At 41.9% G+C, this 18,629-nt stretch overlaps 1 protein-coding gene across 1 annotated transcript in view; it reads right to left on the bottom strand.

Annotated features, from left to right (window-relative positions):
• The window catches only part of EIF2B3 (eukaryotic translation initiation factor 2B subunit gamma), a 135,058-nt gene that overhangs the window by 113,336 nt on the left and 3,093 nt on the right, over positions 1-18,629 (bottom strand). Inside the window, exons 2-3 of the mRNA XM_032160632.2 lie at positions 16,156-16,312; positions 13,460-13,605 (exon numbers count right to left, since the gene is read on the bottom strand). Of these exons, the coding sequence (XP_032016523.1) occupies positions 13,460-13,605; positions 16,156-16,303 (294 nt within the window). The 5' untranslated portion in view covers positions 16,304-16,312. The remainder of the gene's footprint in view (positions 1-13,459; positions 13,606-16,155; positions 16,313-18,629) is intronic.

The following is an 18,629-nucleotide window of genomic DNA, read 5'->3' on the forward strand; positions in this document are numbered from 1 at the left end:
GTAACTATACCTCTAACAACTAGTGTGTTGGTATCATTATCCCTACTTTTTTGGTTGTGAAACTGAGGCACAGGGTAAATGAGGCTTGCTTGAAGCCAAAGATTCCTGTCTAGATTAAATAGAGAATTATCAACTCTGGAATTTCTAAATTAAAAGAAGCAATGAGACTGGCAATATAAAACAAATGCTTTAAACATAGGCTACAGAACTCTATTATAGATGTAGTCTGCTTGAAGCCTCCAAAATATACCTCACTAACTTGTTCTCAAAACACTTAGGAATAATCGCAGTCTGTTTCTAAAGCACACAAAAACAGCACTAATGGCTGATTACCCCAGATAGTCAGAGCAACAGCTCTAATATGGATCAGGATCCATGTCCAAGGAGTCAGCCAGCTTTGCTTTATGTGCAGATCACAGACTGCACCTTTACTTAACAACACTTCTTGTTCACATGGCTCTAGACATAGGACAAAAATTTCTCCTATAAGACTGGAATTCCCTCCACTTAGAGAAAGAGATCAGCAAGCAATAGCTGCACACCTGCAAGACAAGGATACTACATGAGTCCTTTTAGGAGATTTGCTCATTTCTAAGTATGTTTTACACAAAAATAATTCAGAGTTTATACATATTAAGAACCACTGAATTGTACACTTTAAAAGAGTTCTATACATACATACAACTATCGAATCTACATATAAAATTCTACATATCTGAACACCACAGAAAAGAACACTACTCAAAAAAAGACATTTTGAAAACAGCAGACCAAGTAAACCTGGTAGAATCTTTAGAACAGGTTTAGAACTAAACGTGTTCTAAAGCCAAAAGTCTAGAGTTAGAGTAGATTATAAAGACTACTAACGCTTAGTGGAGAAAACTAATGCTACTAATGTACTTAAAGTACTAATTAGTACTAAAGTACTAATGCTTTTGGAGGCAATAAGTCAAAAAAGCCTGGGTATCTGAGATGCACAAATGCATCTTTTTTTTTTTTTTTTTTTTTTTTTTTTTTTTGAGACGGAGTCTCACTCTGTTGCCCAGGCTGGAGTGCAGTGGCACGATCTCAGCTCACTGCAACCTCTGCCTCCCAGGTTCAAGCAATCTTCATGCCTCAGCCTCCTAAGTAGCTGGGACTACAGATACACACTACCACGCCCAGCTAATTTTTGTATTTTTAGTAGAGACAAGGCTTCTCCACATTGGCCAGGCTGGTCTGGAACACCTGACCTCAAGCAATCCACCCACCTCAGCCTCCCAAAGTGCTGGGATTACAGGTGTGAGCCACCGTGCCTGGCCAAAAGTGTATACTGTATTCTTACTTCTCTCCTAGACTGTAAAGCATAGTTAAGAGCGTAGGCTTTGAAGTAAGAGAACCGGTTCAATCACTAACTCTTCCATTAAACTCTGAAGACTCAGTCCCCTTATCTATTCACAGTAAGATATGAAAGGGCTAGAGCAGTCTTAGCCCTATGAACTCTCAAAACTAACAAACCAAACACTATCTTTAAAAATGAAGGCCAGGCACAGTGGCTCAGGCCTGTAATCCCAGCACTTTGGGAGGCTGAGGAGGGAGGATCACAGGGTCAGGGATGGAGATCATCCTGGCTAACACGGTGAAACCCTGTCTCTACTAAAAATATAAAAAATTGGCCAGGCGTGGTGGCGGGTGCCTGTAGTCCCAGCTACTTGGGAGGCTGAGGCAGAATGGCATGAACCCGGGAGGCAGAGCTTACAGTGAGCCAAGATCATGCCACTGCACCACTCCAGCCTGGGCTACAGAGAGAGACTCCGTTTCAAAAAAATAAATAAATAAAAGAAGAAGAAGCCTGGCACTAAATAGAAATTGCCAGGAGTAGAATCTAAATTAAGCAGGATAAAGACAATCCAAGAGCACAGGAACCAGAAAAGCCAGATAAAATGGAGATAAAGGAGCAGTAGAGGAAGATCTTAAAAGAGGGGGCTCTAGAGCTGTGAAGCTAAAAAAGCAGTTCTGACTCACCCTTCTCTTCTGAAAATGTAGAAAGACCAACTTCAGATAAAAATTAGAAACAGAAAACGATTACAGTCAAATCCCATACAAAGTTATTATCAAAAAAGATATTAAAGATTAAAATAACATTCCTATAATGAAAGCACATATAAGAAAGACATGCCCACAAACAGATGAAATTCGTAGCCTAATATTTCTTTTTTTTGAGACGGAGTCTCACTCTGTTGCCAGGCTGGAGTGCAATGGCACGACCTCAGCTCACCGCAACCTCCGTGTCCTGGGTTCAGGAGATTCTCCTGCCTCAGCCTCACGAGTAGCTGGGACTACAGGCGCACGCCACTATGCCCAGCTAATTTTTATATTTTTAGTAGAGATGGGGTTTCACCATGTTGGCCAGGATGGTCTCGATCTCTTGACCTCGTGATCTGCCTGCCTTGGCCTCCCAAGGTGCTGGGATTACAGGTGTGAGCCACCGTGCCTGGCGCTCCATAGCTTAATATTTCAAAATAAGCTAAAGTAAGTAAATGATAAATGTGGCTGGGCGTGGTGGCTCACGCTTGTAATCCCAGCACTGTGGTAGGCCAAAGCAGGCGGATCACTTGAGGTCAAGAGTTCAAGACCAGCCTGGCCAATATGGTGAAACCCCGTCTCTAATAAAAATACAATAATTAGCCAGGCATGGTGGCACACACCTGTAGTCTCAGCTACTTGAGGGGCTGAGGCAGGGGAATCACTTGAACCTGGGAGGCAGAGGTTGCGAAGAGCCGAGATCACACCACTGCACTCCAGCCTGGGCAATAGAGCGAGACTCTGTCTCAAAAAAAAAAAAAAAAAAAAAAAAAAAGGCCAGGCACGGTGGCTCACGCCTGTAATCCCAGCACTTTGGGAGGCCGAGGCGGGAGGATCACGAGGTCAGGAGTTCGAGATCAGCCTGGCCAACAGGGTGAAACCCCGTCTCTACTAAAAATATAAAAATTAGCCAGGCATGGTGGTGCGTGCCTGTAATCCCAGCTACTTGGAAGGCTGAGGCAGAAGAATCACTTAAACCTGGGAGGCGGAGGTTGCAGTGAGTTGAGATTGCACCACTGCACTCCAGCCTAGGTGACAAGAGCAAAACTCCATCTCAAAAAAAAAAAAAAAAAAATACATTTAATATATTCAAGGAAAACATGTGAGTCACGGATTCTATATCCAAATAAATTGGCTTTGAAACATAAAGGCAGCAGATAACTTGCTGAGCATTATCATGCGCCCTCCTTTAGGAATCTATTAGAAATAAGCTTCAGACAAATGACTGGAGACACAAGGAATAGGGACTGGTGTGCAATGATCATCAATGGCTGCTAACATCACAAAAGGAAAGACAACCAGATAATCATGTACCTTCAGATGGAAGAACACACCACTACCTTGCCAAAAATTCAAACCTAAACCTAATCAAGCCTCAAGTTCAACTACCAGTTTACAGAATATACATACAGAGAAACACTCATTAAATCAACAAAATGCAGACTGTGGGAAAACTATACCAAAAACCTAGTTTCTTCAACAATTAAATTACAAGAGGGAAAAAAAAGAAATGGAGGGAAAACCTATATATTAACAGACTTAAAAGACATTTCAACCAACTGTAATGTGTAATCCTTATTCACTTCCTAAGTTAAACAAACACATTTGAAAAACATGCCAAAATTATATTTATGAGGCAACTGGAAACTCAAATACTGATTAGATACTTAATGATACCAAAGAATTATTATTGATTTGGTTTTTTACTGTTTTTTAGAAGAGATAGTGGTATTTTTAAAAAGTGCCCTTATTTTTACAATATATTCTAAAATATTTACAGATAAAATTATATGTCTAAGGTTTGCTTCAAAAGAACAGAAAGCAAGTTGGGTAAAATATAGATAAAATAAGATTTGCTATAGGCTGTTAACTGTTGATGCTGGGTGACAGATAAATGGGCAATGTTGTTTACTTTTGTACATGTTTTAAAATTTCCATATAAGAAGTTAAAATATTAACTATGTCTGGTCTACAACTTGTGTTTAACAAATGGCAATTAGCATTATTATTATTAGTTGACTTTGAATATTTACTAAATGAATGAGTTTAGACATAGATAAGAATGAATGGGCCGGGCGCGGTGGCTCACGCTTGTAATCCCAGCACTTTGGGAGGACGAGGCGGGCGGATCACGAGGTCAGGAGATTGAGACCACGGTGAAACCCCGTCTCTACTAAAAATACAAAAAATAGCCAGGCGTGGTGGCGGGCGCCTGTAGTCCCAGCTACTCGGAGAGGCTGAGGCAGGAGAATGGCGTGAACCCGGGAGGCGGAGCTTGCAGTGAGCCTAGATTGCGCCACTGCACTCCAGCCTGGGCGACAGAGCAAGACTCCGTCTCAAAACAAAAAAAACAAAACAAAACAAACAAAAAAAAAGAATGAATGATTTATCAACAAATATGAAACATTATTATGGAGAAAATATGAAATCTAAGAGCATTCATGTTATCAACGTCAGTTGTAAGAGTGGAGCTCACTCACCCAGGGCCTGGGAAAATGAATGAACCAATAATCTCTCTTGATAAGTCAGGGAAAGAGGTTTGGGTAGCTGAAATAAAAAGTGAGAACCAGTAAATCAGTAAAATTGTGGGGTTAGATAAAGCAAAATGAAGTAGAAAATGGTGCCAGAAAGTATAAAACCAAATGAAATATATGTCCTCTAAGTGAAAAAACATAACTTAGCAAATATGGTATCCAACTTCAATATCCTATAAGCACATATGATGGAGGTTTCCACATATAAGTAGGGCTGCAATACATTTAGCAAATATAAGGTAAAGGAAAAAGATTATAAGTTAAAAATTGTTTAAACCAAAAAAAGCCAAATAAAGTGAATGTACTACTCTGGCCTTTCTCTGAGAACAGAAGTCAAACATGAAGATCTCACAATAATAGCTGGGAAACTCAATCTGGAGGAAGTGGGTAAAGATAAAACCAAAAGCTAATAAACCCCAAACTTTTAGGGAATGTTCTTATCTTACCTAAAATCTTATTGGAAACAGACCAAAAGAGCCTCTTAATGTTTAGGAGCTCTTTTGTGGGCACACGGGAAGAAAAAACATGGGCTTAAAGGGCCACTGTGCCATGCATGGCACAGCTGCTCAGTACAACTTTCTCCTTTAGAGAGATAACTTACATCCCTTAGCAAACACTGACAACTTCCTTCTTAGGCTGTCTCACTTTCTTCAACTGTTTATACGCACTTCCACTGCCCTTTCTACAAGTTTATGTTAATTCTAATCAGTTAATTCTGAATTTTGGCTTAGCTCAGTTCCTAACAGCTATTTGGGCATTTATTTACGTTCTTCCAACAGTTAGCCTTGTTGCCTTCTACTCCTGGTTGGAAGGCAATCTGATATGAAGCCAGGATTTCAGGGGCTATTGTAGTAAGGAAAAACCAAGTAAAGTTAGCAAAGACTTGCTGGCCAAAGTCACAGCTTGGAAGATGGCTCAGAGGTAGGATTATATGTAAGAGATGCTGTGTAGATGATGTGGGGGAACAGGTAAGGGAGGAAAAGAAATTAGACTGCAGAAGGACTTAGTAAAGATTCTGATTTTAGGTGCAAGGGGAAGCCCTAAAATAAGGAGTAAAAGATCAAAGTCATGGCCGGGCGCAGTGGCTCACGCCTGTAATCCCAGCACTTTGGGAGGCCGAGGCAGGCGGATCACGAAGTAGGAGATCTAGTGAATCTCCTGGCTAACACGGTGAAACCCTGTCTCTACTAAAAATACAAAAAAATTAGCTGGGCTTGGTGGCAGGCATCTGTAGTCCCAGCTACTCGGGAGGCTGAGGCAGGAGAATGGCGTGAACCTGGGAGGCAGAGCTTGCAGTGAGCCCGCACTCCAGCCTGGGCTACAGAGCGAGACTCTGTCTCCAAAAAAAAAAAAAAAAATTCAAAGTCATACAAAAAGGCAGTAACTTGGAGAGTAAAATGCCCCTTTGGAGGTTACTTTACTTTCCTTCTCATGCCTTCTCTCCTAATAGTTGCCACTATTACTTCTCAAGCCTCCAAGTATTAGAGGAACTTATTTGCCTGGGACTTTCAAGATTTCTAGCTTACTGGGCCAAAAATAACTTTTCTAAAATTCAGAGATTATAGAGCAAAGAAAGTTTACACATCCATTCTAAACTTTTAGATGGTAGCTAATACAGCTCTGAGAAGACCACCAAAAATCCCAAGCTCTTTGCAAATCAAAACTACAGTAAGATACTAACTCATGCTTATTGGGATGACTACTATTAAGAAAAAAATAGGCTGGGTGTGGTGGCTCATGCCTGTAATCCCAGCACATTGGGAAGCTGAGGTGGGTGGATCATGAGGTCATGAGTTTGAGACCAACCTGGCCAACATGGTGAAACCCCGTCTCTATACTAAAAATACAAAAATTAGCTGGCCGTGATGGTATGCACCTGTAATCCCAGCTACTCAGGAGGCTGAGGCAGGAGAATCGCTTGAACCTGGGAGGAGAGGTTGCAGTAAGCCGAGACTGAACCATTGCACTCCAGCCTGGGCAACAGAGCAAGACTCCTTCTCAAAAACAAAAAACAAACAAACAAAAATAAGCAGAAAATAAATATTGGGAAGGATGTGGAGAAACTGGAACCATAGGCTAGGCATGGTGGCTCACACTTGTAATCCCAGCACTTTGGGAGGACAAGGTGGAGGATCACTTGAGCCCAGGAGTTCGAGACCAGCCTGGGCAACATAGTGAGACTCTGTCTCTAAAAAAAAAAAAAAAATGTATACACACACACACACACACACACACACACATATATATAGCCAGACATGGTGGCTCATGCCTGTAATCCCAGCACTTTGGGAGGCCAAGGTGGGTGCATCACCTGAGATCGGGAGTTTGAGACCAGCCTGACCAACATGGAGAAACCCTATCTCTACTAAAAACACAAAATTAGCCAGGCGTGGTGATCCATGCCTGTAATCCCAGCTACTCAGGAAGGTGAGGCAGGAGAATCACTTGAACCTGGGAGGCAGAGGTTGCGGTGAGCCGAGATCACACCATTGCACTCCAGCCTGGGCAACAAGAGCAAAACTCTGTTTAAAAAAAAATAATATACACACACACACTCACACTTATTTTATTTATATATTTTTTTGAGACAGAATCTCCCTCTGTTGCCCAGGCTAGAGTGCAGTGGTACGATCTCAGCTCACTGCAACCTTCACCTCTCGGGCACAAGCAATCCTCACACCTCAGCCTCCTGAGTACCTGGGCTACAGGTGTGTGCCACCATGCCTGGCTAATTTTTGTATTTTGGGGGCAATATAGTGAGACCCCCTCATCTCCACAAAAAATAAAAAGTTAGCTGGGTGTGGCAACATATGCCCATGGTTCCAGCTACTCAGGAGGCTGAGATAGGAGCATTGCTTGACCCTGGGAGGTCAATGCTGCAGTGAGCCATGATCGCACCATGGCACTCCAGCCTGGGTGTCAGAACGAAATCCTGTCTCAAAAACAAAACAAGAAAAGAAAGAAAGAAAAGAAAGAGAGAAAGAGGTTGGAGCCCTTGTACACCGTTGGTGGGAATGTAAAATGGTATAGCCACTGTGGAAAATAGTATGGCAGTTCATTAAAAAATTAAACACAGAAATAGCATATAATCCAGCAACTACATTTCTCAGTATAAACCAAAAGAACTGAAAGAGGGTCTCAAAGAAATATTTGTACATCCACATTCACAGCTGCATTATTCACAATAGCTAAAATGTGGAGGCAACCCAAGTGTCCGTGGATGGATGAATGGCTAAGCAAAATGTGGTATATCCATAAAATAGAATATTCCTCAGCCTTGAAAAGGAAGTAAATTCTGCAGTATGCTACAATATGGATGAACCTTGAGGATGTTATGCTAAGTAAGCCAATCACAAAAAGATAAATACTGGAGGCCAAGGTGGGCAGATCACTTGAGGCCAGAAGTTCGAGGCTAGCCTGGCCAACATGGCGAAACCCCATTTCTACTAAAAATACCAAAACTAGCCGGGTGTAGTAGGGCACACACCTGTAGTTCCAGCTACTCAGGAGGCTGAGGCACAAGACATGCTTGAACCTGGGAGGTAGTGGCTGCAGTGAGCTGAGATCATGCCACTGCACTCCAGCCAAGGTGATAGAGTGCGACTCTGTCTCAAAAAAATCAAAAAAGACAAATACTCTATGATTCCACTTACATGAGGTACTTAGAGGTAATCAAAATCATAGAAATAGGAAGTAGAATGGTAGCTGCCATGGGCTAGGAGGAGGGGGATGTTAGTATTTAATGGTAATAGAGTTTCAGTTTTACAAGATGAAGGTTATAGAGATGTAGGGTGGTAATGGTTGCACAACATTATAAATGTGCTTAATACCACTGAACTGTACACTTGACCCGAATTTTCTTCTCATTACCCTAATGGAATTCCCCAAATATTCTCTAAACAAATAATCAGCCGTACTCCAGAAAGCAACACACCCAACATTATTGTATTGGAAGCCCCCACTCTAATCAGAAGCACCCAAAATCCACTTGAGAGAAAATACAGAAAAGTAGAAGGAAGGCCAAAAGTGAATGGAAATGCCTATATACATTGTACTGGAGGTCCTGGCCAGGGCAATGAGACAATTTTTTTTTTTTTTTTTTTTTTTTTAGAGAGCTGGGCATGGTGGCTCATGCCTGTAATCACAGCATTTTGAGAGGGCAAGGTTAAGGGTATCACTTTTGTCCAGGAGTTCCAGACCAGGCCTGGGCAATACAGTGAGATCCTGTCTGTATATATAAAAAAAAAGTTCAGGTATCGTGGTGCATGCCTGTAGTCTCAGCTGCTTGTGAGGCTTAGGTAGGAGGATCACCTGAGCCTGGGGAGGTCAAGGTTACAGTGAGCCGTGATCGAGCCACTGCACTCCAGCCTGGACAACAAAGTAAGACCCTGGTCTAAAAAGAAAAAAAAGAAATTAGCCGGGCATGGTGGCCCATGCCTGTAGTCCTAGTTACTTAGTTACTTGGGAGCCTGAGGTGGGAGGACTGCTTGAGCCCAGGAGTTTGGGGCTACAGTGAGCTGTGACTACACAACTGCACACTAGCCTGGGTGACACAGTGAGACTGTCTCGAAAAATAAAATTAACGTAATTTAATTTAATTTTTTTTTTTTTTTTTTGAGATGGAGTCTCGCTGTGTCGCCCAGGCTGGAGTGCAGTGGCGCAATCTTGGCTCACTGCAAGCTCCGCCTCCCGGGTTCACACCATTCTCCTGCCTCAGCCCCTCCGAGTAGCTGGGACTACAGGCGCCCGCCACCACGCCCAGCTAATTTTTTTGTATTTTTAGTAGAGACGGGGTTTCACCGTGGTCTCGATCTCCTGACCTCGTGATTCGCCCGCCTCGGCCTCCCAAAGTGCTGGGATTACAAGCGTGAGCCACCGCGCCCGGCCAACGTAATTTAATTTTTAAAAAGAATAAAGATTAAGAAGGAAGATATAATACTGCTTTTATTTGCAGGCAATATGATGATAAGGTCCTAAACAAATCTGTAATTTAAAAGGTCACAGCGCATAATGCCAAAATACAAAAATCAATTGTATTTCTATATACAAGCAATAAACAATTGAAAATAGAAAAAATACCAATTACAATATCATTAAAAATATTTACCTAGGAATAAATTTATCAAGACATGTTCAAAATTTCTACATTGGGCTGGGTGTGGTGGCTCATGCCTGTTATCCCAGCACTTTAGGAGACTGAAGTGGGAGGACAGCTTGAGCCCCAGAGTTTGAAACTAGCCTGAGCAACACAGTGAGACGTCGCTACTAAAATAAATATCTAAAAAATTAGCTGTGCATGGTGGCATGTGCCTGTAGTCCCATCTACTCGGGAGGCTGATGTAGAGATCACTTGAGCCCAGGAGGTTGAGGCTGCAGTGAGCCTTGATCACACCACTGCACTCCAGCCTGGACAACAGAGCAAGGCTGTATCAAGAAAAAAAAAATCATCACTGAAAATTATAAAACTCAGTTAAGAGAAATTAAGGGAAACTTAAATAGATACACAATTATGTGTTACTTAATGACAGCAATATGTTCTGAGAAATGCAGTATGTTCTGAGAAATGCATTGTTAGGTGATTTCGTTGTGCAAACATCACAGAATGTACTTACACAAGCCTAGATAGTATAGCCTACTACATACCTAGGCTATATGGTATAGCCTATTGCTCCTAAGCAACAAACCTGTATAATATGTTATTATATACCATAGGTAATTGTAACACAATGGTAAGTATTTGTGTATTTAAACATATCTAAACATAGAAAAGGTACAGTAAAAATACGGTATTATGGGACCACATATGTGGCCAGTCACTGACCAAAAATCGTTATGTGGCACATGACTATATATACCATGTTCAAGGATCAAAAGATTCAATATTAAGATGTCAAATCTGAGCTGGGTGAGGTGGCTCATGTGTGTAATCCTAGCACCTTGGGAGGCCAAGGTGGGTAGATCACTTGAACCCGGGAGTTCGAGACCAGCCTGGCCAACATGGTGAAACCCTGTCTCTATAAACTACAAAAATTAGCCAGGTGTGGTGGCACACACCTGTAATCCCAGCTACTCAGGAGGCTGAGGCACGAGAATCACTTGAACCTGGGAGGTGGAGGCTGCAGTGAGGTGGTGCAGTGAGGAGGTGCAGTGGAGGTGGAGATTGCACCACTGCACTCAGCCTGGGTGAGAGAGCAAGACTCTGTCTCAAAAAGAATACAAAACAAAGACAAAACCATAAAAGAACATCTACACAAAGGTCAGACGGGCAGAGACTTCTTAGGCCGGACACAAAAAGCAATAACCATAAAAGAAAAAATCAGTAATTTGGATTTCATCATCATTAAAAACTTTTCTTCAAGAGACACCATTAAATAAAAAGACAAGCCACAGACTGGCGGAAAATATTCACAACACATATCTCACAAAAGACTTGCATCTAGACTATATTAAGAATTCCTATAATCAATAATGGAAACGCAAACAACTCAATTAAAAAATAGACAAATGCTTTGAACAGACACTTCATGAACATATATAAATGGCCAATAAACACATGGAAAGGTGTTGAGCATCATTACCATCAGGGAAATGTAAATTAAAACCACAATGAGATACCACTACATACATACCTACTAGAATGGTTAAAATTAACAAGACTGACAACACCAAGTGTTGATGAAGACGTGAAGCAAACGCAACTCTTACAAACTGTTGATGAAAGTATAAAATGGTACAATCACTTTAGAAAACTGCTAGTTTCCATTAAAGTAAACCCTACAGCCTGTAGAATATTTTCACAAAAAAGACCTGCAGAACAATGCTCATAATAGCTTTATGCATGATAGCCAAAAATTAGAAACAATCCAAATAACTGTCAATAGGAGGATAAATAAATAAATAGTAGTATATTCATTCAATGGAATACTACTCAGCATAAAAAGGAACAGATTAGTTATACTTTCAATAACATGAATGAACCTGAAAAATATGCTGAACAAAACTAGTCAGAACAAAATTGTATGATTCCATTTATATGAAGTTTATAAACAAATAAAATTAATATATAGTGATAGAAACAGAAGAGTGGTTGACTCTGAAGATTGGAGACTTACTAGAAAGAAGCACAAAGGAACTTTCAGGGGTGATGGAATTGTTCTAGATTTGGATAATGGTAATCTAGGTGTATATTTAGTATCTGTGCATTTTACTGTGTATAAATTATTCCTCAATAAAAGGGGTGGGAAAGCCATTTACATATTTGCATTAATTTTTTGTTTTATAGTACAAAAGTCAGTTGAAAATAACACATCCGTTTAATCACCAGAAATAACAGAAGAAAGTTTGTCTCCCATTTCAAGTAATATGGCAACATCACAACGATTGAATTTTTTCCAAAGAAAAACAATTTTAGAACAATCTACAGTGGATCTTTCTCAGCTCATGGGCCACAAACCACTGGGGAGACTATGTTCTCATTATCTATGTGCTCCTTAGTTTCTTAACCAAAGGTAACTAAAAGTTCAAATATTACATGGGAGGTCTATGAATTTTTGAATGTTCCTTTGTGCTTCTTTCTAGTCAATCCTCACCTGCAGAGTCAACTGCTCCTCTGATTTATACATTAACAAGGCTTGTTCATGAACTTCATATGAATGGAATCTTTTGAAGTACATTTAGAGTATATCTTTTTTTTTTTTTTTTTGAGATGGGGTCTCACTCTGTTGCCCAGGCTGGAGTGCAGTGGCATGATCTCGGCTCATTGCAACCTCCACCTCCTGGGTTCAAGCGATTCTCCTGCCTCAGCCTCCCCAGTAGCTAGGATTACAAATGTGCACCACTGTGCCCAGCTAATTTTTGTCTTTTTAGTAGAGACAGGGTCTTACCACATTGGCCAGCCTGGTCTCAAACTCCTGACCTCAAGTGATCCACCTGCCTTGGCCTCCCAAAGAGATTACAGGCATGAGCCACTGTGCCTGGCCTAGAGTATGTCTTTTTTTTCTTTTTTAATAAAAATGTACTATTACTCAAAAACATTGGAAACCAGTGACTACGACAAATGAATGTCTAAATCTTTACTAGTAACCAAATCAAAGAGCAACTGAAGAGTACATGGGTAACAATGTGATGTAAAAATATATTAGAAATAAAGTTTTGTAAACTATAATGCACTGGGGGCCAGGCATGATGGCTCACGCCTATAATCCCAGCACTTTGGAAGGCTGAGGTGGGTGGATCACCTGAGGTCAGGAGTTCGAGACTAGCCTGGCCAACATCCTACCTATACTAAAAATACAAAATTAGCCAGGCATGGTGGCGTGTGCCTGTAATCCCAGCTACTTGGGAGGCTGAGGCAGGAGAATTGCTTGAACCCGGGAGGTGGAGGTTGCAGTGAACTGAGATCACACTACTGCACTCCAGCCTAGGTGACAGAGCGAGGCTCCATCTCAAAAAAATAAAAATAAATAAAAACAAAATAAAAAAAAACTATAATGCACTGGGAAAACATAAGATATTATCTATCTTCGGCCGGGCGCAGTGGCTCACGCTTGTAATCCCAGCACTTTGGGAGGCCAAGGCGGGCGGATCACGAGGTCAGGAGATCGAGACCATGGTGAAACCCCGTCTCTACTAAAAATACAAAAAAAAAATTAGCCGGGCGTGGTGGCGGGCGCCTGTAGTCCCAGCTACTCGGAGAGGCTGAGGCAGGAGAATGGCGTGAACCCGGGAGGCGGAGCTTGCAGTGAGCCGAGACTGCGCCACTGCACTCCAGCCTGGGCGACAGAGTAAGACTCCGTCTCAAAAAAAAAAAAAGATATTATCTATCTTCAATAAACAAGAAGAGTCAAAAAATTGCCTTTCACCTTAAGTTTTGGATATATGTAGCGCAAAGAATCTGCAGTTCCCATGTCAGCATCATCAGGAATACACACAATATCTGGCTTCATTTTCATCTTGAATTCTGCACATAGAGCCTTTTGAACATCCCTGGTTGTAACCACAATGACTTCTATAGGACAAAAGAAAAAAAGAAAGAAAAACAAAAACTTATTCATGTAGACAGTGGTTTCACTATTTCAATTAGATTTGGTCTATTTCTAGGTGTAATAACAATTGCTAATATTATTGCGCCTTTTCAATGTGTTTTACCTGCATTCCCCCAATTAATTCTTTTTTTTTTCACAGACAGGGTCTCACTCTGCCACTCAGGCTGGAGTGCAGTGGCACTATCGCAGTTCACTGCAGCCTCAACCTCCCAAGATCAGGCAATCCTCCCACCTCAGCTTCCCAAGTAGCTGAGACTATAGGCATGTGCCACCATGCTTGGCTAATTTTTATATTTTCTGTAGAGATGAGGTTTCACTCTGTTGCCCAGGCTGGTCTCCAACTCCTGGGCTCAAAGGATCCGCCAGCCTTGACCTCCCAAAGTGTTGTGATTATAGATGTGAACCATTGCATATGGCCTCCCCCAGTTAATTCTTAGAACAATCTCATCTTACAAATGAGGAATCTTCGATTAAAAGACATGCTGGCTGGGCGCAGTGGCTCACGCCTGTAAATCCCAGCACTTTGGGAGGCCGAGGCAGGCGGATCACTTGAGCCCTGGAGTTCAAGACCAGCCTGGGCAACATGGCAAAACCTTGTCTCTATAAAAAAAACTCCCAAAAACTGGAGGTTTAGGTGGGAGGATTGCTTGAGTCTGGGAGGTGGAGGCTGCAGTGGGCCAAGATCACCCCACTGCACTCCAGCCTGAGTAACAGAGTGAGTCTGTCTCAAAAAAAATAAATAAATAAAAATAAAAAACCTCAGGTCTATATGAATGGTGCCCACACTTTAATATATTATATGCCACTTTTCCTTGATATGAAGAATTCAGAAGAACAGTCATCAAAAATACAAATGGGAAGAAATACAAAAAACACTCTAGGAAGCCAAGGCGGGCAGATAACTTCAGCCCAGGAACTCAAGACCAGCCTGGGTAACGTGGCGAAACCCTGTCTCTGCCAAAAAAAAGAAAGAAAGAAAAATTATCCAGGTGTGGTGGCGTGCATGTAGTCGCAGCTACTCGGGAGGCTAAGATGGGAGGATCGTTTGAGCCCAGGAGGCAGAGGTTGCAATGAGCTGAAATCATGCCACTGTACTCCAGCCTTGGACAACAGAGCAAGACTCTGTCTCAAAAAAACAAAAAAACCAAAGGGGGCCATGCGTAGTGGTTCACACCTGTAATTCCAACACTTTGGAAGGCCAAGATAGGCAGATCACTTGAGGTCAGAAGTTCAAGACCAGCCTGGACAACATGGCAAAACTCTATCTCTATTAAACCCACAAAAAAATTAGCCAGGAGTGGTGGCACACGCCTGTAGTCCCAGGTACTCGGAAGACTGAAGCAGGAGAATTGCTTAAACCTGGGAGGTGGAGGTTGCAGTGGGCTGAGATCACACCACTGCACTCCAGCCTGGGCGACGGTGAGACTCCAACATTTTAAATCTTCATTCAATACAAAGAGAGAGCTATTAAGCTACCACCCCTTCCTATAGGAGGCAACTCTAATAATGGAATGAACACTGGATCACAAGACTGGGCCTCAGGCTTTGGCACCCTGATTTATTATATCTAAATGTAGGACACCTCAAACTCAATGTGACCAAAGCTGAACTCATTATTTTAATGAAAATAAAATTCATTAAAACCTTTTCCTGGCCAGGCCCAGTGGCTCATGCCTGTAATCCCAGCACTTTGGGAGGCCAAGGTGGGCAGATCACGAGGTCCTGAGATCGAGACCATTCTAGCTAACATGGTGAAACCCTGTCTACTAAAAATACAAATGAGGAATCTTGGATTAAAAGACTTAGCCGGGCATGGTGGCACACGCCTGTAGTCCCAGCTACACAGGAAGCTGACACAGGAGAATCACTTGAACCCGGGAGAGGTTGAACCCTGGTGGAGGTTGTAGTGAGCCGAGATTGTGCCACTGCACTCCAGCCTGGGTGACAGAGTGAGACCCTGTCTCAAAAAAAAAAAAAAAAAAAACAACTGTTCCTTGTCTCCTATTCCTTTTCCTACTTAATGGCATAACTATCTACCTAGTTACCTAAGCAAAAAGTAGAGAGGATCACTAGACTTTAAAGTTCTGGAAGTCAGGGCCTGAGCTATCTTTTCAACTCTGTACCTCCATGCTTAATATATAACCTGGTACTTACATCAAAACAAAATTTAAAACATATATATTATGTATCAGATAATACAAATATTACCTGGTACATAGTAGATTCTCAGTAAGTACTGACTATGAGGCATTTAAGAGTCTCAATCTGCTCTTTCTGATATCCTTACAGAGTTCGTCTTGGATCACTGTGGACATCAGCTCCATAACAACACTTAGTGCTATCCTCGCAACCTTTTTCACACAGCAATAGAGTACTCCTACATTCCTTAAAGAAGCCAGTCTTCAGCCAACGAGTTCTAGTCACCCTCTCTCATTCTCATAACGCTGACAAATCATGGGGATCAAATCTCCTAAAAGTTTTACGAGTTCACAGCTCACTTTGTCATAGCTCACCTTCAAATCCAACACGCTCAAGCAGGTTCAACGGGTACCAAATTAAAGGTTTGTTCCCAACTGGAAGCAGAGGTTTGGGAATGCTGGAAGTAAGGTCTGTCATCCGAGATCCTCCACCTACTGCCATCACTACTGCTTGAAATTCCATTTTTACAAACTGCAAGTACAGAAAAAACAATTAACAGACAAAAACCAATGTAACAAAAATCAAAGCACACACAGTACTAGCCTATTTTTATTTAGGTTACTGATACCCACTATGTCAAATGCATAATTCCCAACTCCAGCAATCAGAGTAAGAAAAGCTTAGCTGCAGATAAACATTATGTCTACCAATATGTATTCTCAGTTCTATCCTTGGTAAAAGTGGGAGGATAGGAATGAAGGGGCCTTGCCCTTGAGTTATTCACAATTAAGTGGAGAAGACAAATTCAGTAAATCACAATATATGTCATTAGTGCCACAGCAGAAAAATATCCAAGATGCAGTGGGCATACAATAAAAGGAACACCTAGTTTTCATTGAAAACACAGAGAAGTTTTTATAGGAAGTGATGCTTGAATTGACTCTGAAGAAGTAAGAGTTTACCAAGTGGACTTCTGATGTATGAATTTTTATTCTTTGAAAATATTAGGCTGGGTGAGGTGGCTCACATCTATAATCCCAGCACTTTGGGAGGCTGAGGTGTGTGGATCACATGAGCTCAGGAGTTCGAGACCAGCCTGGGCAACATGGCGAGACCCCATCTCTACCAAAAATACAAAAAATTAGCCAGGCGTGGTGGCTTCTGCCTATGGTTCCAGTTACTTGGGAAGCTGAAGTGGGAGGAACATTTGAGCCTGGGAGGCAGGTGTTGCAGTGAGCCGAGATTGGACCACTGCACTCCAACCTGTGTGACAGAGTGAGATCCTGTCTCAAAAAAAAAAAAAAAAAAAAGAGAGAGAAAAAAGAAAATATTAAAAGATATCTGACTAGAATTAACAGCAGAAACACAAGCATGTTAGGCTTCTGAAAAGTATGAAATGACTTAAGACTCCTCCAATAATTCAGCCTTCGGCTCATCTTATTCCTCCAATTTTTAAAGATATCACTATAAACACAAACTTAGGCTTGTATCTGAACCTAGATTTACAGAACACAATTATAAAAATAAACCAAACTGTTAATTCCTTTTTCCAAACTCAAAGTAATAAACAAACCTATTCGACTCTGAAAAGAATCTCTTTACAGAAACTGCCACAGAACACAGGCACAGTAGAAGGTCACAAATCTTTATTTATATATTTATTTTTGGAGATGGAGTTTCACTCTTGTTGCCAGGCTGGAGTGCAATGGCGTGATCTCGGCTCACTGCAACCTCCACCTCCCAAGTTCAAGCGATTCTCCTGCCTCAGTCTCCCGGGTAGCTGGGATCACGGGCATGGGCCATCATGCCCGACTAATTTTGTATTTTTAGTGGAGATGGGGTTTCACCATGTTGGCCAGGCTGGTCCCAAACTCCTGACCTCAGGTGATCCACCTGAGTCGGCCTCCCAAAGTGCTGGGATTACAGGTGTGAGCCACAGCACCAATCCTATTTATTTATTATTTATTTAGAGACAGAGTCTCGCTCCATTGCCCAGTCTGGAAGTGCAGTAGTAAGATCATGGCTCACTGCAGCCTCAACCTCCTGCACTAAAGCAATCCTCCTGCCCCAGCCTCTGGAGTAGCTGGGACTACAGGTGGGTGCCACCATGCCTGGCATTTTTTTTTTTTTTTTTTTGAGACAGAGTTTCTCTCTTGTTGCCCAGGCTAGAGTGCAGTGGCATGATCTCAGCTCACTACAACCTCCGCCTCCCGGGTTCAAGTGATTCTCCTGCCTCAGCCTCCCAAGTAGCTGGGATTATAGACATGCACCACCACGCCCAGCTAATTTTGTATTTTTAGTAGACACAGGGTTTCTCCATGTTGGTCAGGCTGGTCTCGAACTCCCAACCTCAGGTGATCTGCCCACCTCAGCCTCCCAAAGTGCTGGGATTGCAGGTATGAGCCATTGCACCTGGCCACCTGTATAATTCTTTTAATTAATTTTTTATAGAAATGGGGTTTCACCATGCTGCCCAGGCTGGTCTCAAACTCCTGGCCTCAAGCCTCCTGCCTGGGCCTCCCAAAGTGCTGAGATTAGAGGCATGAGCCACTGCACTTGACCGATCTTTATTGATTTAAACTGAAAGTACTTTCTCTGACTTACAACAATGATGTAATTTTAAAAACAAATGTGTTAAAATGTACCATTCAGAAGAAACAATCTATCCAACATCAAATTGCCAAATAATGTTGCAACTTTACTATAATTATTATTACTCCTGGGTCCAGCACATCAACATCTAAAGTGCAGCACTTAACACCTACTATACCCAAGGCACAAAGTGAAGGCTCTTGCATAACATTCACAATGTAAAGATATGGTCATTTAGATTCTAGCAAGCATTGCC

This window comes from Hylobates moloch, unplaced genomic scaffold, assembly GCF_009828535.3.
Source record: "Hylobates moloch isolate HMO894 unplaced genomic scaffold, HMol_V3 SCAFFOLD_8, whole genome shotgun sequence".
Classification (NCBI taxonomy): Eukaryota; Metazoa; Chordata; class Mammalia; order Primates; family Hylobatidae; genus Hylobates; species Hylobates moloch.